A 24,172-nucleotide genomic window follows, 5' to 3' on the forward strand; every position below is an offset into this window, starting at 1 on the left:
ATAAACTTATGAACCATGTAATAACATGGATGGACCTAGAGAATATTATGCTGAGTGAATCCAGCCAAAAACTAAAGGACAAATACTGTATGGTCCCACTGATGTGAACAGACATTCGAGAATAAACTTGAAATATGTCATTGGTAACAGAGTTCAGCAGGAGTTAGAAACAGGGTAAGACAATGGGTAATTGAAGCTGAAGGGATACAGACTGTGCAACAGGACTAGATACAAAAACTCAAAAATGGACAGCACAATAATACCTAATTGTAAAGTAATCATGTTAAAATACTGAATGAAGCTGCATCTGAGCTATAGGGTTTTTTTTGTTTTTGTTTGCTTGTTGGTTTGTTTGTTGTTGTTGTTTTTTACTATTACTACTACTTTTATTTCTTTTCTTTATATTAACATTTTATATCTTTTTCTGTTGTGTTGCTAGTTCCTCTAAACCGATGCAAATGTACTAAGAAACAATGATCATGCATCTATGTGATGATGTTAAGAATTACTGAGTGCATATGTAGAATGGTATGATTTCTAAATGTTGTGTTAATTTCTTTTTTTTTTTTCCGTTAATAAAAAATAAAAATAAATAAATAAAAAAAAAAAAAAAAAAAAAGAGACTGAGAGAACCTTCTCGACCAAAAGGGGGGAGTAAAATGAGGCAAAGTGTCAATGGCTGAGAGATTCCAAACAGAGTCGAGAGGTTATCCTGGAGGTTATTCTTATGCATTAAGTAGATATCACCTTGTTGTTCAAAATGTAGTGGAGAGGCTGGAGGGAATTGCCTGAAAATGTACTGCTGTGTTCCAGTAGCCATGTTTCCTGATGATGATTGAACAATGATACAGCTTTCACAATGAGACTCTGTGAATGTGAAAACCTTGTGTCTGATGCTCCTTTTAGCTACTATATCAACAGAAGGGTAGAACATATGGAATAAAAATAAATAACAGGGGGAACAGATGTTAAAATAAATTCAGTTTGAAACAGTGGTAGTGAAGGCGAGGGGTAAGGGGTATGGTACATATAGTTTTTTTTTTCTCTCTCTATTATCGTTTTATTTCTTTTTCTGTTGTCTTTTTATTTCTTTTTCTAAATCGATGCAAATGTACTAAGAAATGATGAATATGCAACTATGTGATGATATTAGGAATTACTGATTGCATATGTAGAATGGAATGATTTCTAAATGTTTTGTTAATTTTTTTTTAATTAATAAAAAAAAAGCATAAGTTCACACCAATTTCAAAGACCTGGTAGTAAAAAGGAATGTTAACTAACTCATTCACTGTTTTTACTGATGATGAGTTGCAATAGTATTTTGGATATATTGGGTTAAATAAAATATGTTTTCAAAATTAAAAATAAATAAATAAATAAAAGTTTAAGTTTTCAAAAAAAATAAATAAAATATTAAGAAAAAATATATAATATGGGGTAGGGAGATGAAACTATCTGATTATTCTGCAGAGGCTGGGCCCTCTAGGTTTCAGGGCTTATCTGGTCCAGAGACCCATCTGGAGGTTGTAGGTTTCTGGAAACTTACCCTAGTGCATGGAACCCTTGTAGAATCTTATATATTGCCCTAGGTGTTCTTTAGGATTGGCTGGAATCAAGTGTTTCTATTAATTTTTATTCAGTACTGTAAATTGGAAACTTGATTAAATTATCTCCATGGAGATGTGGCACACCCAATTGTGGGTATTAACTTTTGATTAGATGGAGACGTGATTCCACCCATTCCAGGTGGGACTTGATTAGCTTACTGGGATCCTTTAAAAGTGTAAACATTTTTGGAGAGAGAGCCAGAAAATGACAGAAATGACAGTGCCTAGAGAAACGACAGAAACCTTAGAGCGAACAGAGAGAGACTGAAACTTCAGAGCACAGCTGACACAGATGCCAACATTTGGAGAGCAGAGACACAGATGTTTGGAGATGCTTGGAGCCCAGCAGACATCACCATGAGATGTTAAGCAAGCCAGAACCTGGCGAGAGCCACAGGAAGCCAAGAGATGAAAGGCAGACCTGGAGAAGTAAACTGAGGCACCCCCACAGGAACAGAGGCTGAAAGTAACTGAGCCCAGGAGCACTGGAGCAGTGTACTTTCCCAGCTGACAGAGGTGTTACAGATGCATCAACCTTCCTTGAATTAAGATTTCTTTCCCTGGATGCCTTAGCTTGTACAGCTTTCACTTGCTTGGAACTGTAAACTTGTAACTTATCAAATTCCCCTTTATAAAAGCCATTTCAGTTCCGGTGTATCGCATTCTGGCAGCTAGCAAACTAACTCAGATGTCAATACTGCCTAAAGCAATTTACAAATTCAGTGTAATCCCTATCAAAATTCTAGCAGCCTTTTTTGTAAAGATGGAAAAGCTGATCTTCAAATTCATAAGGAACTACAAGAGGCCCCCAATAGCCAAAACAATCTTGAAATAGAACAAAGTTGGAGGACTCACACTTACTATAAAACTTACTACAAAGTAATTAAAACAGTGTGATACTGGAATAAGGATACTTATATAGACCAATTGAATAAAATTGAGTGTTTGGAGATAAATCCACACATCTATGGCCAGTTGATCTTTGACAAGGGTGCCAAGTCCACATTCAATGGGGAAATAATAGTCTCTTCAACAAAGGTGTTGGAACAACTACATATAGTCATATCCTCTCAATATATAAAAAATTAATTCAAAATTGATCAATAATCTAAAAATTAAAGCTAATACTATAAAACTCTTAGAAGAAAACATGGGGAAATATCTTCCAGACCTTGTAGTAGGCAATGAATTTTTAGATTTTATACCAAAAGTAAAATCATCAAAAGAAAAACAATAGATAAAATAGACTTCATCAACATTAAGAAACATCTGTGCATCAAAGGACACTATCAACAAAGTGAAAAGGCAACCAAGAAAATGGGAGAAAATATTTGGGAGCCATATATCCAATAAGGATTTAATATCTAGAATTTATCAGGAACTCGTACAACTGAAAGACAAAAAGATAGACAACCCAATTTTAAAAATGAGACAAGGACTGGAACAGACATGTCTCCAAAGAAGATATTCAAATGGCCAACAAATATATGAAAAGATCAAACTCATTAGCCATTAAAGAAATGCAAATTAAAACTCCAATGAGATATTATTTCACACCCACTAGGATGGCTATTCTTTAAAAAACCAAAAATAACAAGTGTTGGCAATAGCGGAGAAATAGGAACATTGTACATTGTTAATGGGAATCTAAAATGGGGCAGTCACTGTGGAAAACAGTTTGGCAGTTCTCAGGCAATTAAACACAGAATACCATATGACCCGGCAATTCCATTCCTAGGTATATACCCCAAAGATTTGAAAGCAGGGACTTGAACAGGTATTTTCACACCAATGTTCAGTGCAGCATTAGTCACAACAGCTAGAAGGTGGAAGCAACCCGAGTCCCTCAACAGATGAATGGATAAACAAATGTGGTATATACATAAGATGGAATATTATTCAGCTGTGAAAAAGAAGCAGTGCTGGTACATGCCACAATATGGATGAAACATGGAGACATTTTTAGTGAAATAAGCCTGATACATAAGGACAAATATTGTACCATTCTCTTATATGCTTAGAATAAGCAAATTCTTGGAGACAGAAAGCAGAATAGTGGCATCCGGGGTGGGAGAGGGGGGAATGAGGTGTTACTGCTAAATGAATATGAGTTTTGGTTTGGGATGATGAACATAGTTTGAATATAGACAGTGGTGAAAGTTATACCATATTGTCAGTGTACTTAATGTCAAAGAATTGTCCACACAAAAATGACTAAAATTATTTTTATGTTATGTATATCTTTTAATTAAAAATAAATGAGTATAAGACATTTTTAAAAAATGGTTAAATGGGGGGAAAGGGAGGAGGTGCTGGAAACCACAGCTGGTGGGTGTATCCTAGAGCACTGGAATTGGGCCCTGGGAGTGATGTGGGTGAAGTTGTCTGGGATTAGGGGCAGCAGCAGGCTCTCCTTCCTGATGAAAGGGAGATGCAAATGCTGGGAACAATAGGACCCCTGTCCCTGGGCCAGTAGCAGAGCCAGCCAGCCCTTCCAGGGAGGTACAGCTCCTCCAGCTCTGCCATGGTGAGGCTTGCATGGGGGCAGCTCCAGGACCTGGGCTTGGAGAGCCTTCCCAGCTGCGCTGACCTTCCTTTTTTACTTTCCTCCCCGCTTTTACCAGGACGAGCTCAGTGGGAGCAAGCCCCGGTGAGTGCGTGGGCCCTGTGCCCTCCTTCCTCCCTCTTCACCTTTCCCTGGGCACAGCCATTGTAGGAGCTGGGCTGGCTCCGCCTGTGCCCGCCACTCAGGGTGAGACTACACATGTGTCCCTGCCCCGTCAGCAGGAGGGTCCTCCAGCCCCAGCTTCCCTGGGGCACCAGCTCAGGAACGAGCGCTGCTCCAGACCCCTCCTTCCAGGGCTGCTGAGTCCCATAACTCTGGGGGACACCATTCAGGTGGTCCTGTGAGTGAATGACCTGGAGTTGTGCTACATCTGCATGAGCCAAACTTAGGGGCTCTGTAAGGCAGAGTTGACCAGAGTCTGATTACAGGTTGAGGCCACCCCTCCCACCCACTAGATGCCTGGGTAAGTGCCACAGGGGGCCCCAGCAGACTGGGCTGCCTTGAGCAGCTCTGGACACCTCCTGCCCATCATCTTCCAGAGGACTCTCCCTCCCACCTGCCTTGTTCAGAACTAGGAGTACTGGGGGCAGGGGTCCAGCAGCTGGCTGGGGAGAAGGGGGGGGGGGCCTTGTTTCCCAAATGCCTTTGTCACTCGCCCTGCTGCGGTGCATGGGGCCCACTGTGAAAATGTACACGGTTTATTACCCTGGGAACAGGGGCTAGAGCGTGAACCTACAGGGCAGGGCGGGTGGGGAGGGATCCAGGCCGGCCTGTCCTGTGCAGACTCCCCAGCCCGGAGTGAGGACACCCCGGGCCCATCTCCTCCGCCTGCCCCAGGGACCTGGGCACCCCGGGTGAGTCAGTCCAGCGGCGGCAGCCGGCGGCGGGGGACGGGAGGCGGTGGCCATCACCTGTCCTGAGACCCCCACCCCTCACCCCCTGTGCTCAGGAGGAGGGCGAGGAGGAGGAGGGCGCATATGAGCTGCCCCCTCGTGAGGCCCGGCCCCGCAGGTTGGCCCCTGCGCGTCTTCCCGGCACAGAGGACGACTCGCTGTACTCGGGTGAGCGCAGGGAGCTGGGGCCCGGGGTCTCCAAAGGGAAGAGGGCGCAGGCCCGGCGTCTCTTGTCTGTGCTGCGTCAGCCTGGAGGCCCTGGCAGCCTGAGAGACGGAGGGAGGGAGGGAGAAAGGAATAAAGAAGAGGGGTGGGAAGGGGCGAGGGGCCAAGGGTAGGGAACAGGACAGCCCGCAGGGTCCTCGCACTCCATGGGTCGGGCGCGGGGTCGGCCTGGCGGGGGCAGGGAAGCAGGCGCCTCCCGTTGCCGTGGAAACGGCGCGGCCTGGAAGCCCCAGAGCCCCGGGAGGAGGGCCTGGGGCCGGGGTGGGGGAGGAGGGGGCGCTAGGCCTAGGGGGACGGAGCGCGGCTCTCTCCAGGTCGCTGTAGCGCCCCGGGCCCAGCCAAGCCACCGGCGCCACCGCCACGGCCACCGCGGCCCCGGCCAGCCCGGGTGAGCGCCCCCTCCCCCGTCAGTAACCCTCACGGGCCCCGCGAGTGCCTGCAGCAGGCGGCCAGGCCCCCGGGCCCTCCGTGTGAAGTTCAGCCGCGTCAGGAGCCAGGGCCGGTCCCGCCGCCCGCGAGGCCCTAGGCTGCCGCTCCTGCCGCCTGCCTGCCCCCGCCAGCATCACCCGAAGCACGCGACCTTCTCGCCCCCTCCCTGGAGCCTGGGGGGCCCCTCCCTGCCCAGGGACAGATGCAGTCCTCCCGCAGCCACCCCGGCACTGCCCTGATCGCACCCCCGTCGCCCCTCACACACGCCCCCCTCCCCCATCCCCGTGATCCCGTGGGTGGGTTTTGGAAGGAACCACTCTTCCCTCACGCGTGTTATCGGAATAAAGAGGTTCACAGCAAAGAGTCCAGAAGAGGCGAAGTAGAGCGCCTCCCCTCGCTTCCTCGCTTTTTTTCAAGCTGCACAGATAACACTCCGTCCCCAGTCCACCCCACCTCGCCATCCTTCCCCCCTCCCCTCCCAGCCCTTCTCACTGGGTCCCCTGTGCCCACAGCTGAAGGCAGCACTGGGCCTGCAGGAGGCGGAGAGGAGGCCAGGTAAAGAGCGTCCTATCTCTTTCTACTGGTCCCTCCCCCAGGAAGCGGGGCATTAACCCCTCAGGGCTAGAGTCAGGCGGGCCTTACCTCATCTTACCCGGGACTCCGGCTCGCTTTTCACTTTATGCCCCAGCTGCTGCCTTTATTTTATCTGCCCCTCCCCCACCTTCTGAGGTGGCCAGGTCAGGTGACATCACCTCTAATCAAATAGATGAGGTTCCCCTCCTCTGATGAGTCCCAAGGAAAATAAATGCACTTTCTCCCGGCTATGCCATAACTGTGGGTCTTTCCTCTTCTTTGCAGGGCTGAGTGCCCCAGCCAGAGGGGTAAGCAGCCCCTTTCTCCTCCTCACATTCTAGGGCTCTGGCTAGGAAGCTGGCAGGGGCAAGTGGGGGGGGGGGTGCCAGGGCGGGTCAGGAGATATCCCAAGGAAAGAGACCCAAAGCAGAACCCGTCCCCGTCTGCTACAGGTCTGGGAAGGGTGCCAGCCAGCTGTCCTTGTGAGAAGGCTACCCAGGACCCCCGGGGAGGGCCTTGCTCAGAGCCCCTCCCAGGCACCTGCATCTCTGAGAGCTGGGGGCCCAGGACTGCCTCTGAAAGCAGAGGTGCTATGGGGGACCCCTCCCAAACAAAGGAGCACTTCTAATCATTACAGCTGGCTCCTAGAAAGGAGTCCACCCTGGAAGCAGGGAGTGAGTGCCCAGAACCTCTGTCCAGCTAATGGCTCTGCCCTTCCCTCAGCTCACTGGCCAAGGCAGAGATCCCCTTGTCGCCAGTGAACCCTGGGCTGGTCAGATCCTCGGTGCCACACACCCCTCCCTGCCTTAGGTGCCAGGCCTTCCAGAGAAGCCTGAAGAGGATATCTACCTGGAGTGTGAGCCCAGCCCAGGTGAGCACCTCCCTCTGCCGGCCCCTATGCTTCTGGCCCCTGAGGCCTGTGGCTGCTTACAGCAGGGCACCCTCTCCTGGCCCCCTCTTCCCTTCATCCCCTCACACCCCATAATCTCACTGCATTCAGGCACCCCCACGCTGCCCACCTGTGTCAGGGTTCACCCTCACTGTGACTCCAAGGGAAGTGCTCCCCATACAGCAAGGGCTGCGGGGGGCTCCCCAGCTTCTGTGGCTGGGCAGGGGGTCCCCCAGTTGGAAGGACTTCCAGAAGAACTAGGCAGCAGAGTAGAGTGGGCCCTGTGGCCGGCCTTGGCCCCTGTCTGGCCTACGTGCATTTCCTTGCCTGCTCTCAGCCCAGACCGCCTGTCCTGTCTGTTTTAGTCCCAGCCCTGACTCGGACCCTGAGCTCCCAAGGCCTGGTGCCCCCTGTCCCTCTGCCTAGGACATTGGCATTACACAGGTGAGGGCGCACCAGAGAGACAGAGGGGAGAGTGACCCACTCAGGCTCCCCCAGCCCTGACCCCGGAGTCCCTTCTGCTGTCCTGGGGGAGCTGGTGGTGGGAGTAGCTTAGAACCCCTTGAGGTCTGTTTCCCATTTGCTCCCCACAGGCCCATCGGAGCACCCCAGGAAGCTCGAAAAGTAAGAGGCTGGTGGTTGGTGCTGAGGGTGCTGGGGGAAGGTGGGGGAGGAGGGAAGTGAGCTGAGCAGGTGGGGAGGGAGCCTTGGGGCGGGACCTCAGGCCTGTGGCCAGGCCCCTCTGACCAAACCCCTGTGCCCCAGGGAGCAGTGGCTGTCCCCTTTGCAGGTGAGTGTACGTGCCTCGGCATGACCCCAACCCTCAGGCCACGGGCCCCCTTCCAGTCCCTCAGCCCCGCTCTGCTGGACAGCCCTTGGTGCTCTGACTCCAGGTGACATTGGGCCTAAGCCGAACCCCCTGGGCATTCTCCAGAGTCTGCACCAAAGCAGAACCTCCCAGTCTGTACCCAAAGATCGCTCCTCGTCTGGGGGTCACCTGAGGCCTGGCTGGTGGGTCCTACCAGGGTCCAGGTGTGGGTCCCTTTGGGTCTCCAGCTTAGGGTTTCCAGTCCCCCATCCCCACCCCGCTGCTAATCCCCTTCAGCTCAGCTCTAGTATCTGCTTCTTCCAGCAGGAAAGAGACCCTCTGTTCCCTCTGGAGGCCCCACAGGGAGTCCCTCAGCTGCTGAGGTGTGGAGGGGCTGGGAGCAGGCTGGGAGGAGGCCTGTGGGCAGGGGTCCAGCATGCCGAGGACGCGGAATGGCTCAGGTGTGGGTGTGGGGCCAGCCGCTGGTCTCCCTTGTGCCTCTATCCCTGCTGTGAGGATGCACCATCCCGGGGAAAGGCAGATGCGACCATGAACCACAGGAATCCAGGCTAGGGCTCCCCACCCTCCCCAGCACCCTGGCCCCACTCCTAAGGGGCTGTATGTGCTGGGACAGGACAGAGGTCTGCGGGGTCAGCCGTGGTACTCATGGAACCGGGACCGCCATGCTGTTGAGAGCACCCTGCTCCGCTCCCAAAAGGTGGGCAGCTGCAGACCCCCTGGGCCCCCGCAGACTCACAGGCCTGTAGCTGGCCGATCGGGCAGTGCGGAGGAGGGGAAGGGGGAGCTTGTCCCTGGTGGGCAGCAGGTGGGGTAGGGTTGATGGATGGGACTCCTCCTCCACAGGACGGGGCCTACACTGTGCGCCCCAGCTCCGGGACCCAGGGCTCCTCGCCTCTCGTCCTGGCAGTGCTTGTTCACGGCCATGTCTTCAACATTCCCATCCGGCGGCTGGATGGTGGGCGCCACTACTCCCTGGGTCTGGAGGGCAGAAGCCGTGAGGAGGTGGGTCCAAGTAGAGGCAGGCCAGTAACCCTAGCTGGCCCAGAGTGGCTGCCCCTGGGAAAACCCAGCTTTGGTGTTTTTCTGGGGTGGATAGAAACCACCGGAGCCAGAGCCTGGAACTTCCCCGAAGCCTGGCTCTTAGGGAAGAGGCTGGCCCCGCTCTGGGGGAAGAAGCCGTCTCGTGCTATGGCTCAGTCTGCACAGGGGTGAGGTGGGGGCATTTGCATCCACAATGCACCCAGCTGCGAGGATGGCAAAATCTGTCCACCCCTAAGAACTTAACTTTGAGCTCAGCATATACTGCGGTGACAACCAGCAGAGGCATAGCCCCTACGTTAGTTTGAGTTGGCCTTGGACATAGGATAGTCTGACCCAGTACGTGCCCAACAAGATAGACGCTGAAAGGCTCACCAGGCCTGGAACTGGGCAGCAAATTGGCAATGGAGCTTCATGAGGGTTAAATGGGAAGGAAAATACTGAGAAAAATGTCAACAGCTCTCCTGTGAGAGCCCTGAAGCTCCAGAAGCTTCTGCCACTGACAATGGCCCTGCCTGCCTGCCCAGCTCTTCCCCTCGGTGGAGGCCATGGTGCAGCACTACGCGTGGCAGCCCCTGCCCCTGGTGGACAGACAGAGCGGAGGCCGGCAGCACACCCGCCTACTATTCCCCACCAAACCCTGATCCCCAGCCAGATGCACTTACCTCCCAGGTCTCCACCACTCCACTCCCTCCCCTTGGCTTACTCCCTGCAGGCCCTGGGTGAGAGGCACTGAGTAAGGCTGCCCGAGAGTGAAAGGGCTCCCGAGGCTCCACCCATTGCTCACTCCCAGCTGGCACTGCTCTCCATCCTGCATCCCTCAGGCAAGGTCCCCATTCCTAGTACCCAGGAAGGACTGTCTGCCAGTCCAGACTTCTCGGGGGGCACGATTGTAGGTCTACAGAAGCCTGCCCAAACCTGTGCCCCCCCCTGCCCCCTGTCCCCAGTGGGGGAACAGCATGGGTCCTGCTCGGACAGCAGCGAGAAGGCACCCACAGTTGCTTGGAGGCTGAGCACAGGGCGGGCACTGGGAAGGGACTCTGTGGCGCTGCCCAGAGGATGCTGTCAATAAACATTTGTTGAAGGACTTCTTGGATCTGCTGGGGGAAACAGAGGGAGCCCCTGGCCCTCAAGTGTCCAGGCGCATAGCACATGCCAAGAGTGATGGAGCTCTAAGGGCCAGTCCCAGGCAGGAAAAGCCAACCGGGTGTCTGCCCCACGGGTTTCTAGGAAGTGCCAGGCCAGCCTTGGGTGGCTGTTTTTTATGTTTTATTTGGCGGGGGAAGGGTGGTTGGCTTTTTACTTCCCTCCTCCTGGCCCATTAAATGATGAGAATGAAGCCCATTAAATACTTGTCTCGCACCTGTTCCCCTTCAGTATTCAGAGGAGGGAGCTCAGAGAGGAGCCCGGCTGTGCCAAGCGGCCGCAGAGGCCTCCCCCATCGCACCCCGAGCCACGCCAGGCCTAGGAACAAGAAGCTGGTGGGGACCGGGCGCGGGAAGGTGGGATCCCGGCTGCGGCCGAAGCCCGGGGGCAGCAGAGAGTGGAGGGTGGCAGCCGACAGAGCGGCTGGCAGGCCCGGGGTGCGGGGGGGGCGGGTGGGCGGCGGGGGCGGTGGGGCGCAGCGCCCGGGAACAGCCTGAGAGCCGCGAAGCCAAGGCTGGTGTCCCGGGCTGAGCTCGGGCTGGCACCGCACTGGGGAACCGACCCCCCCTACACCTCTCCACCCCTCCAAGAAGCCCCCCCTCACCTCCCCAAGGTGCCCCCCCACTCGGAGCCGCCTGGCTCTGCCTCCCGCCGAGGGCCCGGGCGCCCTGCGCTCTAGCTAGGACGCAGGAGTCACGAGGAGATGCGGATCGAGGGAGGGACCCCCACGTCACATCTCGCGATCGGGGTTCCCAAGCGTGGACGTTGGCGGGGGTGGGTGGGAGGAGCGCGGGGGTGTGGCCCCGCCACCGGCACGAGTTGTCTTCTCTGCACCTCCACTTCCTTATATGTACTAGGACGGAAAAGCATCGTCCCTGCGTCACGGGGCGGTGAAGAGTTTTGAGTGAGGTGTCCCCTGTGACGCGGTGACGTTTGCACTCACTCCCCAGTCAACGTGGGCGTGAATTCTCTGCGATTAGCTGCCACTTGCAAAGTCACAGCAGGCGTGGCATGTGGTTCTGGGGGAGAGGCGGCAGAAGGGAGCAGCCGGCCCAAGGGCAGAGAAGGGAGCCCCCCAGACAGCTTTGCCTCTCCAGGCGTCCCGGGTAGGGGCATCTCTCTTCCGCACCTGCCCCAGCCTGCCCAGGTGGACCTTGATGACTCCCCGGGGTGGACCTCTGGGTGCGTTCTGACCGCTGCAACCTCCACTGGCTTTGCAAGTTTGATTTTCCTTTCTCAAAGGCGCTGGGGTCTAATTGTACTGAGCCCTGGGGCTCTGCTGCCTGTGCTGAGTTAATGGCCTGGCCAGGACACACTGCTTCACCCACCCCCGCCCAGGAACTAGAGAGAGGAGGAGCCGTCCTGGTGGTGGGAATTGCCTATTTAAGGACAAAAAAAGGAGCATGTAGGGAAGGCACCCTCCCCGGTGACCCCGCAGACTTTAAATCTGTGCTTGGAGGACCCCTTTCCCAGAAGCCCCCCCATCCCCAGCCGGGGCTCAGCGCCCTCCCCAGGCTCCCGCGGCCTGGGCCAGAGCACCCTGGCACCTGCCTTCTCCTGGGGCCCACTGCCCACTCTGTGTCTCAGGGCATGCGAGCTAATTATGTGTTTTAAGAGTCACTGAATAGGTCACATCTACCCTGAATCCCTCCTTTATCAGGGCTTTCTTTGGTAAAAGTCCAACAGGTGCTGTACCATGGAACGTCCTGTGATGACAGAGTGTCCTCTGCACTGATCGGTACAGTGGCCACTGGCCATGAGGGACTCTGAACAGTTGACTGCGAGTGGTGGCACTGAAAACCTGCTTTCTTCTTTTTTAATTAACGAAGTTGTGGGTTTACAGAACAATCATGCTTAAGATCCAGGATGCCCATACACCACCCCATTATCAGCTCCTTGCATGGGTGGGGAAGATTGGTTACAGCTGATGATTTTTATCATTGTACTCTAGTCTGTGGTTTTGCTTAGGGCACCCTGTGCATTGTAGCTCTATGGACTTTTTTTTTTTAATTTTTATATGTACACCTTACAACATTCAAATAAATGTTTCCGTGCTGTTAATTATGTTCAGGATGTTGTGCTACCATCACCACCATCCATTGCCTAAGCCTTTTAAATTAATAACTTTATTAATTTAAATGTAAATAGCCACATGAGGCTTTGCAGCCACCATATCCGACAGCACAAGTCCATCCCTTGAACCTAGCAGCTCTTTGATCCAAGTCTTTGGCCTTCCCAGTGGTGTGGGGCAGTGGTGAGTGAGAAGACTGAAGAGGTCCGAAGGGGCCTCCATGGGAGTGTGGGTACAAGGGAGCCAAGAGGCCCTGAACAGCGGTGGGTGCGGGAGGGACAGGATTTTTGGAGGGTGGCTCCAGCTGTGCTCTGTGGAGTGAGTCGGAGAGGCGGCACAGAGGCAAGGAGAACAATTTGGGGCTGCAGACCTTCCTGGAACCCAGTGGAGAGATGACACTCCTTGATTTTTCCCCTGCTGGTGCCCTCTATGCAGCCTATCCCCATTTTCTCCCAGCCAGCAGGCCAGATTCTAGAAAATTGTAGACTTGGGCCCCCACCGGAAGATTGAGAAGTGACATTTGGGAAGAAAGCTGATGCCCTGCTCACTTGGGCTGGCCTGTTTCCACTGGCCTGGGAAAAGCTGTGGGATGGGGAAGCTGGGGAATTGTGTGGCCAGGCCACACCTGCCCAGACTCAGAGCAGGTCTCTTCTACCATGCAGCAAGCTTTTGGCTTTGAATTCTAAAGACGCTGCCTGGAGACTTCCTGGTCAAGATGGCGGCTTAACAACATGCGCGTTTTAGTTCGTCCTCCAGAACAACTACTAAATAACCAGAAACAGTACAGAACAGCTCCTGGGGCCACGTCAGTGACCAGACACACAGTGTACCCCGGTCTGGACCAGCTGGACCAGCTGCGAGCACCCCCCAGAACCGTGAGTTCCCAAAGCTGCGGCAGCCAGCGCCTCTCCCCCACAGGCCGCTTCCCAGAGGGGAAGGGAAAGGACTTTACCAGCAGCAGGGACTGGACACAACCAAACACCAATTGTGGAACTAATTAACAAATTCTGACTACTAAAAATAGGCCCCCAGCTTAGGTGAACCTGATCAAAGTGGAGGTTGCTCATTTTTGCCCCGGTGCCAAGGGGGCAGAACTGACAGAAAAAGGGGGAAAAAAAAAAGAAGGAACCAGAGGATTTTGTGGCTGTGTATCTACAAAGGCTTGACTGCCTCTGGATACAGCAGCAGGACTTTTCAGGCTGCAACTGCCCCAGGCATAGACAGAAGTGAGCTCTTTTGGGGGCTTGTCTGGAGCCTGTGCCTTCCCCAGGGGAGGGGTGAAGCCCAACTCAGGTGGAATCCCTCCATCAAGGAATTCAGACCCCAGGGCTTGGTAATTTGAAGCCATTAAAACCAGCCTACAACCTCTCCTCCATCTCCACCACGCCCCCAGCATGGAGAGTCCGCCAAGATTAAAGGTACCTCATCATCTTATGCTGGTGGAACCTGCAGTCAGACAAGCACCACACATAGGGCAGGATAAGAAAAACAGAGTCCAGAGACTTCTCAGGAAAGTCTTTCAACCTGCTGGGTCTCACCCTCAGGGAAAACTGACGCAAGTGACTCTTTCCTCCTGATAGGAGGCCAGTTTGGTCTGGGAAAATCTGGCTGGGGTCTATAATATCTAAGTAGACCCTCCTAAGAGTGTGTGGGTGAAAGGCACCACACAAGCAGGGCAAGAAACAAGAAAACAAGAACTGAAAAATTCTCCTCTGTTAAACAAAACTTAAGCTAAAGGTCCAGATAAAGCTGAACGGAATGTCAGAGAACAGATAGACAACAAATTCATCCAGCAAGAAAACCCTAGATAAAAGAAGTGAAAGCAGTCTCCAGAATAAACTAATTAAGGTAATTAAATGCCTAGACGCCAGCAAAAAATAACAAATCACACTAGGAAAATTGAAGATATGGCCCAGTCAAAGGAACAAACCAACAATTCAAATGACATACAGGAGCTGAAACAATTAATTCAGAAGGTACAAACAGACATGGAAAACCTCATCAAAAACCAAATCAATGAATTGAGGGAGGATATAAAGAAGGCAAGGAAAGAACAAAAAGAAGAAACTGAAAGTCTGAAAAAACAAATCACAGAACTTATGGGAATGAAAGGCACGGTAGAAGAAATGAAAAAAACAATGGAAACCTACAATGGTAGATTTCGAGAGACAGAACATAGGATCTCAAAACTGGAGGACGGAATATCTGAAATCTGACAAGAAACAGAAACTATAGGGAAAAAAATGGAAAAATATGAGCAGGGGCTCAGGGAATTGAAAGACAATATGAAGCACACGAATATACATATTGTGGGTGTCCTAGAAGGAAAAGAGAAGGGAAAAGGAGAAAAACTAATGGAGGAAATTATCACTGAAAATTTCCCAACTCTTATGGAAAACTTAAAATTACAGATCCAAGAAGTGCAGCATACCCCAAAGAGAATAGATCCAAATAGACATACTCCAAGACATTTAATAATCAGAATGTCAGAGGTCAAAGAAAAAGAGAGGATCTTGAAAGCAGCAAGAGAAAAGCAATCCATCACATACAAGGGAAGCCCAATAAGACTATGCGCAGACCTCTCAGCAGAAACCATGGAGGTGAGAAGACAGTGGGATAATATATTTAAATTATTAAAAGAGAAAAACTGCCAACCAAGAATTCTATATCCAGCAAAATTGTCCTTCAAAAATGAAGGAGAAATTAAAGCATTTTCAGACAAAAAAATCACTGAGAGAATTTGTGACCAAGAGACCAGCTCTGCAAGAAATACTAAAGGGAACACCAGAGACAGATATGAAGACAGAAGAGAGAGGTGTGGAGAAGAGTGCAGAAAGGAAGACTATGAGTAAAGGTAAAAAGAAGGAAAATTAGATATGACATATAAAATCCAGAAGGCAAAATAGTAGAAGAAAGTACTACCCATGCAGTAATAACACTGAATGTTAATGGATTAAACTCTCCAATCAAAAGACATAGTCTGGCAGAATGGATTAAAAAACAGGACCCATCTATATGCTGTCTCTACTCAAAGGACACAAGGCCAAGGACACAAATGGACATTTACACACCAATGCTTATAGCAGCATTATTAACAATCACCAAGAGATGGCAACAGCCAAAATGTCTATCAACAGACAAGTGACTAAACAAACTGTGACATTTACATAAGATGGAATATTATGCAGCTCTAAGACAGAATAAAGTCATGAAGCATGTAACAACATGAATGGACCTTAAGGACATTATGCTGAGTGTGATTAGCCAGAAACAAAAGGACAAATACTCTATGGTCTCACTGATATGAACTGACATTAGTGAATAAACTTGGAATATTTCCTTGGTAACGAAGACCATAAGGAGATAGAAATAGGGTGAGATGTTGGGTAGTTGGAGCTGAAGGGATACAGATTGTGCAACAGGACTGAATATAAAAACTCAGAAATGGACAGCACAATACTACCTAACTGTACTGTAATTATGTTAAAACACTGAATGAAGCTGCATGTGAGAATGATAGAGGGAGGAGGGCTGGGGACATAGATGGAATCGGAAAGAAAGATAGATGGTAAAGATCAAGATGTGTAGTCTAGGAATGCCTAGAGTGTATAATAATAGTGAAATGTACTATGTACAAATTTTAAAAGTGTTTTTGCATGAGGAAGAACAAAGGAATGTTATGGCAGAGTGCTGAAAGTAGATGATAATTAATACTTTAAAATGTCACCTTATGTGTGAGACTAAAGCAAAAAAATGTTTATTTGTTACAAAATTTATATATTGACTAGAACATTTCCTAATATAACTCATGTAGATTGTTTGATTGAATGTCATAAGTATTTGGAATCTCAGGCAGGACATGAGATTTTGTTGGTTTGTCCAGAGTGATGCCCCGATGAATCCCAGAGTGATTTGATCAGTGACTGGAAAAGTATTTGCAAGCCCCCTTCGGGGAATGGTGAGAGTGGGGAGAAATTCAACTTCCCCAAGTTGAATTCTTGATATTCTCACAAGCAGTGTGGACAACCAAAGCTATAGGCTGAGCCCCCAGTCTTGGGGTTTGTTCATATGAAACTTAACCCCACAAAGGATAGGTCAAGTCTACTTAAAATTTAGGCCTAAGAGTCACCTCCAAGAGGGCCTCTTTTGTTGCTCAGATGTGGCCTCTCTCTCCAGCCAACACAGCAAGCAGACTCACCACCCTCCCCCTGTTTGCGTGGGACATGACTCCCAGGGGTGTGGACCTTCCTGGCAACGTGGGACAGAGATCCTGGAATGAGCTAAGACTCAGCATCAAAAGACTGAGAAAAACCCTAGAATGAGCCGAGAATTAACATCAAGGGATTGAGAGAACATTCTCGACCAAGGGGGAAGAGTGAAATGAGACAAAGTGTCAATGACTGAGAGATTCCAAACAGAGTCGAGAGGTTATCCTGGAGGTTATTCTTATGCATTAAGTAGATATCACCTTGTTATTCAAGATGTAGCACAGAGGCTGGAGGGAACTGCCTGAAAATGTAGAGCTGTGTTCCAGTAGCCATGTTTCTTGATGATGATTGAACAATGATATAGCTTTCACAATGAGACTCTGTGAATGTGAAAACCTTGTGTCTGATGCTCCTTTTAGCTACTATATCAACAGAAGAGTAGAACATATGGAATAAAAATAAATAATAGGGGGAACAAATGTTAAAATAAATTTAGTTTGAAATGCTAGTGGTAAATGAAAGCGAGGGGTAAGGGGTATGGTATGTATAATCTTTTTTTTCTCTATTATCGTTTTATTTCTTTTTCTGTTGTCTTTATTTCTTTTTCTAAATCGATGCAAATGTTCTAAGAAATGATGAATATGCAACTATGTGAGGATATTAAGAATTACTGATTGTATATGTAGAGTGGAATGATATCTTAATGTTTTGTTTGTTAATTTTTTTTAATTAATAAAATAAGTTAAAAAAAAAAAAAAAAAAAGAGGCAGCCTGGTGGCAGGCAAAACGCCAGCTCATAGAGTCAGATGGACCTAAGTTGGAACCTGGCTTAGTCACTCCTTACCTGCTTGATCTTAACCGCCATCTCTTCATTTTCTTTTCACTTTTTTTTTAATTGTGAAAAATAATATATATACTAAAAAAAGGCAATAAATTTCAAAGCACACCAAATAATTAGTTGTAGAACAGATTTCAGAGTTTGGTATGGGTTGCAATTCCACAATTTTAGATTTTTCCTTCTAGCTGCTCCAAGACACTGGAGACTAAAAGAAATATCAATATAGTGATTCAGCAGTCACACTCATTTGTTAAATCTTATCTTCTCAGTTTTAACTTTAGGGGTATTAGGGCCATGCTCGTTCTAACTTTTTCCTGTTGGAAAGTGCTATTGATAATATGGAATAGGGGGATGGAACTCGATTTCTAGAGAGGCTGGTTCCCCTGGGTTTCAGAACTTATCTGGCCTGGGAACCGTTCTGGAGGTTGTAGGTTTCTGGAAAATAATCACAGTCCACACATACGGTGCCACACATTCTCGCCATTCATTCAACAAATGTCTACTGAGCGCTTGCCGTGTGCTGGGCTGGGCCCAGCCTCCTGTCCCTTCTCCACAGCTCTCCTCCCCCAGGCTGTAGTCCAGCACACGCTGGCACTGTTTCCCCAGAACTGATACTTTTTTATTCACTGTTCAAATCACTCTGGGATTTATCGGGGCATCACTCTGGACAAACCAACAAAATCTCATGTCCTACTCAGGGTTACACGTACTTATGGTGTTCAATTAAGCTGTCTACATGAGTTATATTAGGAAATACACTTGTCAAAATATAAACTTTGTACCAAATAACATTTTTTGCTTTAGTCTCACACATAAGTTAAAATTTTAAAATATTACCATCCATTTTCAGCACCCTGCAGTATTGACATTCCTTTGTTCTTCCTCATGCAAAAACATTTTTTAATTCGTACATTTAATCACTATCATTACACACTCTATGCATTCCTAGATTATACCATCTTAGTCTTTATCATCTTTCTTTCTGATTTCATCTGTGCCCCTCGCCCTCCTCCCTCTATCATTCTCACATTCAGCTTCATTCAGTGTTTTAACATAATTGTATTACAGTTAGGTAGTATTGTGCTGTCCATTTCTGAGTTTTTACATTCAGTCCTGTTGCACAATCTGTATCCCTTCAGCTCCAATTACCCAATATCTTACCCTATTTCTATCTCCTGAAGGTGTACATTTCAAGTACAGAACAAGTTTTAAAGTTTGGTATTGGCTACAGTCCCATGATTTTTCGTTTTTACTTCTAGCAGCTCCAAGACACTGGAGACCAACAGAAATATCAATATAATGATTCAGCAGTCATACTCATTTGTTAAATCCTGTCTTCTCTGTTATACTCCTTCTCCTTAAATAACATATATACATCAAAGCAATACAATCAAAGTACATCGCAACAATTAGTTGAAGAACAAATTTCAGAGTCTGAACTCGCTTTTGATCTCAGTTCTCTGAGGTCATCCCTTACTGTATTATGAAAATCTGGCTAAAGAGAGAGACGGGGGCAGCAGAAACCAGAGGACTTCAGGACAGAGGTGTCCGGCTCTGGTTCTCCGAGTCCTGCCACCCCGGACCATGAAGGACATGTCACCAAGCTGATGCTAAGAGGAGAAAACCACAGCCCACGGAGGGAACTTTCCCTAAAGCGAAATTACCTCATCTAAAACCCCATGGTTTAACCCAAAATCAGATTCTTTCTCCTCTTTTGGTTTTGCCAGGCCTTGGTTTTCACAGCTTTACAGTGGGGTGGGAGGGGAAAGGAGGTCGGCCTAGGTTAAACTCCGAGGGTCCCTCTGAGCCTCAGGCCAGGGGCTGGATGCAGCTTAACTGGGGACCCCCCCCCCCGGGCCCCCACAGCCCTGCTCGGGTCTCCCGGCTGCCACCAGCCCCTGGCTCAGCCCCAGGGGGCTGCCCTTGGGGGAGAAGCGGCCCCTCTGTGTGCACCCCTGCGGGAACCGAGGAGAAGCAGCTTATGAAAGGTAGGTGCGGATTTCCAGAGGCCTAATAACCGTCCCGAGACCATTAGAGCTGGGGCCAGGTTCTGGACATTTCTGGGGGTCAGAAGGATGAAAGGTCACAGACAAGGAGGCAAAACACAACAGCAAACAACAAAGCAGGGGCTGGTGGCTGGGAAGGAAGGCTCGGCAGAGGTGGCAGTGCTAACTGAAGAGAGGCTTATGTGAGCCGGGCGCCAGTGTCAGAGCGAAGAAGAGTCTGGAAATGGCGTGGGGGACGCGTTTCGTCCTAGTGCTACCTCTGCTTCTAGGGCTGCCATAACGGTGCTACAAATGGGAAGGCTTTCAAACAACAGAAGTGCCTTGTCCTGCAGTCCCGGGAACTAGAAACCTGAGTCAAACCCAAGCTCCCTTCGAAGTCTGTGGGGTGCACGTGAGGCCCGCCAGGCACCCACGGCAATCTGTGGCTTGTGTCGTAATCCATTCTCTGCCTCCGTCACATGGCCATTGTTTTGGTTTCCTGGGCTGCTCAGAGTGAATACCAGGACACGGTGGGGTTAAACAATGGGAATTTATTCGCTCATGGTTTTGAGGCTGGGAAAATGTCCAAATCAAGGCATCATCAAGGCCTGCTTTCTGCTCTGAGACCAGCTGCCGGTGATCTTTGGCTTCTCTGCCACGTGACCAGGCACGTGTCAGCATCTGCTGGGCTCTTCTGTCTCTATCGGGTTTTGTTGCTTTTGGCTTCTTGCTCCCTGTGGCTTTCTCTCTGTCTGAATTTCATTCTCTTATAGAGGATGAAAGACGCAGCCTGACTGAGGTGAGTCACACCTTCACTGAAGTAGCGTCATCAAAAGGTCCTACTTATAATGGGTTCACACCCACAGGAATGGTGAGATAGAAGCACATGCTTTTCTGGGAACATACAGTTCCAAACCATCACAGCCGCCTTCTCTATCTGTCCATCTGTGTCCAAATTTCTGCTCCTTATAAGGACACCAGCCACATTGGATGAGAGACTCCCCCCACCCCATTCAGTTTAGCCCTATTTCAGCTAATAACATCTTCAAGATCTTATGTCCAAATAGGATCGCATTCCTGAAGGCAGGGATTAGGGCTTGAATATGATCTTTTGTGGGGACACAGTTCAGTCCATAAGGTAGTAGTAAGGTCTGGGGACCCAATGGGAGGGAATGGAGACCCAGAGACTTGGAAACTGAGTTCAGGGGAGGCCAGAGCTACCACGTTAGGGCCACCACGTTAGGGCTGACCCTGAGCCTTGTGTCCCTGCTTCCCAGCCTACTCTGACTGCCTCGGCCCCTTCTCAAGCATCCTTCCCTCCACCTGTGGCTGGGCCTGGCATAGGAGCAGGAAGAGAGCCCTGGCTGGACTGAGAAGAGGGCTGGGGGGCAGCCAGGACTTTAGAAAGGAGGGGTTCTGTCTCCATCCTGGGGGGCTCATGAGTCTTAGCCCTAAGCACAACATCCCCTTGTTAAGAAGCTACAGGAAGAGGGGAGTTAGAAGGGGAAACGTCCTGGCCCTTACCCTCAGAGCAGGCTCCACCTACCCTCCCTCCCTCCCCCTCCCCCTCCCCCTCCCCTCCCTCCCTCTCCCCCTCCCTCCCTCCCCCTCCCCCCCTCCCCCACACGTACCTTTTCTCACCCCAAGTGGAATCCGGGGACAGAATGTGCCATGGGCTCTCAGAGGGAGCCCTCCGCAGATGTGAGAAATTCCAAACCCGGGGGCCGCAGCCCTTGGGGAAGCAGCAGACTCAGGAGCCCCTCTGGGAACTTTCTGTCACATTTGACTCAGAGAATGTGACCCAGCATCAGATGAAGGCCACGCTGGCAGCCCCCCGATCCGTGCCCACATCTGCAGCTGTTGGTGGAGGGGAGTCTTTAAAGTGTTTAAGTCAGGGGGCAAAGGGGAAACAGCCTCAAAGTCCCCAAATCTTCCTGGGAGACTTTCGAAAAGAAGACCTAGGGCAGGCGGGGTGGCGCCCGGGGCCCTCCTGTGGGGCCTGCCCTGGCTCACACAGGCTGCTGGCTGCCTGGGAGTCTGGGAGTGAGGGCAGCTGGGCCACCTGGAAATGGAGGGCCCAGGAGCCCCGCTCCTCCATCCCACCCTCTCTCAGAGCAAGAGGCAGAGCCAGGAGGCTACCAGGAGCCTGGGGCCTGATTCCCAAGGCCGGGCAGCCAGCACCGCAGGTGATGCAAGGCCGGGAATGTGTGGGCTCTACCTTTCCAGGGCACCTGTAAGCACAGCTGTCCACTCCCCAGCCCCCGCTGGGCCCTCCTGGTCTCAGCTCCCTTCCCTCAGGAAGCATATCAGGGCCACCCAAAAATCTGGGAGCAGGCGTGGCTTAGGGGCCAGAGGCCCTGCCTCCAAGGCACCTGCCCGTGGAAGTGCAGACCCTCTTCCCCCACTTGAGGGGTGGACTTTCCTCCCCCTGCCCTCCCTCACCCCCTCAGGCCCAGGGCCCAGGTGGGAACGCCAGGGGACCAGGATTCACGTGGTGTCCATTTACCAAGGGCTCCACGATAACATCCCACGTCCAAAATGCGTGTGCCTCAGTTTACAAAGTGCTGTCAGGGCTAATGGGTGCTTCAAGTGATCCTGGGGGCAAGGCCGACGCGGGAGGCCCTAGGGGAAGAGTCTGAGGCCGAGAGAGAAGCAGTGGTCACTGGGGCCTTCTGGCTGCTAGGCCTTGGCTCCGGCCCCACAAGCACGCGGTGCAGCAGGGAGTGGTTTGGGCCTGGCCCTGCCTGTCCATAGAGACCTTGTTTGGACTGAGGACGAGGGAGAAACTTTCCCCTGGGCAGCGGGGAGCGGTGGAGGAGGCGGAGAGACCAGGAATTGTGGGTCTCCGAGATAGACACGCTGGGGCCGAGACAGGGGGCGACTGGGGAGAATCTGGAGTTGCAGCCCCCAGCCTCTGGGCCTCAGCTGCTCCTCAGCTTCTTAGCTGAGCCAGGCTGGAGTAGCTGCTGCGTGGAGGTCAGGCAGGCTTCAGGAGCAGCCCCTCCGGCTCCGGCCTGGGACCAGGCCGCGGTTGAATGAGCTGTTCCTAGGCTGCCCGGGGCCTGCCCTTTCCCCTCGGCCGCATCTGACCATCTCTGGGCTGCCATACCCACAACTTCCTGATCCCTCGTCCGGCCTCCCAGGAGCTCATGTTGCTGATGCAACTTCAGAGGCTGGTGAGCTCAGGCCTCACGGCTGGCGGACATGAGCGCACACAGTGCCCTGTCCTGGAGAGCAGGCCCTGTGCCAGCTGCACCCGCCCCTCCCCTGCTCGGGCTCTGGGCCTGCCAGGGGGGCCTGTGGTGACCCTGGAGCAGGGAGGGAGGCAGGTGTGCACCTTCCCTCTGGTCCCATCGAAAGGACCAGAACCAAGATTCCCTAGCTCCGGGGTGGGGGTGGGCAGCACGCCAGGCCCAGCAAAACCTTTTCCTGTTCTCTCATCCTTTGGTGGCTCGGGAAGGGGATTTAAAGAAGAAAGACAGAGCAACCTCGTTTTTAATTAGATATTGCAATCATGTGGTATAAAATTTAAAAGGTGTACAAGAGTAGAATTCTTGCCTGCATCGCAGGAGACCCAGGTTCGATTCCCGGCCCATGCACTTCCCCAAAGAAACAAACAAAACAAACCAACAAAAAAAAATCAAACAAACAATAGTAACAAAAATTCAACAAATGGTGCTGCAATAACGGGATACTCACATGGAAAAAGAATGAAATGTGACCCACCATACAGCAGAGAAAAAAAAAAGGGCATGCAAGAGTAGAATGCAGAGGAAAGCAAGGCTGCCTCCCTCACCCCTCGCCCTGCTGCCCCATTCTCCTCCCCCAGTGTCCCCAGTTTCCTGTGTCCTTCCAGTGGTAGACTAGATTACTGGATTTTTGATGATCTCAGCTCATACTGAAGGTCAAACGTCTTGCTTTAAAAAATGGGCAGGAAATAACGAGGAGCAAACCTTTCCTCCTGCAGAGCCATGTCCCAGATCTGCCTCTCTCCTTCCCACCCCCCTGCCCCCTCCACCTGCTGCCTCAATGGATGCCCAAGTCACAAGTGAAGAAGGACAGGTAGGGGTGGCATCATTTCTTAGAGCTGGGACATGAAGGAAACCCAAGATCATATGGTTAGCTGGGGCACCCCCAGGTTTCCCACATCGTCACTCCACCTCCCCAACATCCTCCCTTCACCTTGAAAAAATGACCTCAAGCTCTTAAATATCTTATCAGCACTAGAATATGGGCATCAGGGCAGGTCAAGGGCTCATCTTGTCTCATCCCCCAGCAGCCCCCTCAGCCGTGGTCAGGGGCCTTGGATGAATAAAGCAAGGGAAGCAGAGGGTCTGCTGCTCTGCCACGGACACCTCCTGGCCCTGAGGTTTGCTAACTGGACACGTGCATGCCCCTGGGCACAAGCACTGACCAAAGGCCCCCGGCCTCATGAGCATCTGTCTGTGTGCTCGCCAGCTGATGGCCTTCTCAGAGGGCCAAGACCGTGGGTTGGCTGCCCAGGGGTGGAATCATCTTGCAGCGAAATGTTCTGTTCCTTGCCGGTGAACCGGACAGTGTTGCAAATTACAGCTGGATGACGAAAAGAGATGGGCTGTCCGTGAGCTGCAAAGGACGCAGTTCTCTGGCGGAAGGGTGGGGCCCTTCCTCGGCCATCCCTTCCTCCTCCCAGTTCCTCACCTCCCCCACCTCGATAGCCCTTGGGGTTTTTCTGGGGCGAGCCCATTTTATGTGAAGCTAACTTTACATAAAAGCTATGTGGAACGGTAAAGCAGGTCTCTCTCTGAAGGTCACAGGGTGCCCGGAGTGATGAGGTTCTCAGAAAAGAGGGAGATAGGAAGGGACTGTGGCTTCAGAGGGTCTGGGTGCTGC

The 24,172-nt window shown here is 51.1% G+C and overlaps 2 protein-coding genes across 15 annotated transcripts in view; one reads left to right on the top strand and one right to left on the bottom strand.

The window, feature by feature from the left end:
* Window positions 1–24,172, bottom strand: part of CAPG (capping actin protein, gelsolin like) — a 93,749-nt gene that overhangs the window by 42,527 nt on the left and 27,050 nt on the right. Inside the window, exon 1 of one of the 2 annotated variants that reach the window (XM_077134779.1) lies at window positions 6,366–6,426. The exons of the other annotated variant lie outside the window; for it this stretch is intronic. The gene's annotated coding sequence lies outside the window, so the exon portion shown is untranslated. Of the gene's footprint in view, window positions 1–6,365; window positions 6,427–24,172 lie in introns of those variants that run through there. 2 annotated transcript variants of the gene reach the window in all.
* SH2D6 (SH2 domain containing 6) lies at window positions 4,076–10,409 on the top strand. Of its 13 annotated transcripts, XM_077134789.1 has the most exons (14): window positions 4,079–4,137; window positions 4,235–4,260; window positions 4,605–4,639; window positions 4,960–5,030; window positions 5,126–5,237; window positions 6,582–6,604; window positions 7,107–7,167; window positions 7,551–7,629; window positions 7,779–7,809; window positions 7,951–7,975; window positions 8,318–8,376; window positions 8,628–8,711; window positions 8,858–9,016; window positions 9,580–10,409. In XM_077134789.1, exons 1-14 carry the CDS (start codon window positions 4,135–4,137, stop codon window positions 9,694–9,696), a joined length of 885 nt encoding a protein of 294 aa, XP_076990904.1. In that variant the 5' UTR covers window positions 4,079–4,134; the 3' UTR covers window positions 9,697–10,409. The 13 variants fall into 13 exon arrangements, with proteins under 13 accessions (XP_076990907.1, XP_076990903.1, XP_076990905.1 ...); XM_077134788.1 differs by lacking the exon at window positions 7,551–7,629 and having other exon boundaries at window positions 4,077–4,137; XM_077134790.1 differs by lacking the exon at window positions 7,551–7,629 and having other exon boundaries at window positions 4,077–4,137; window positions 8,321–8,376.

This window comes from Tamandua tetradactyla, chromosome 17 (genome assembly GCF_023851605.1).
Source record: "Tamandua tetradactyla isolate mTamTet1 chromosome 17, mTamTet1.pri, whole genome shotgun sequence".
Taxonomy (NCBI): Eukaryota; Metazoa; Chordata; class Mammalia; order Pilosa; family Myrmecophagidae; genus Tamandua; species Tamandua tetradactyla.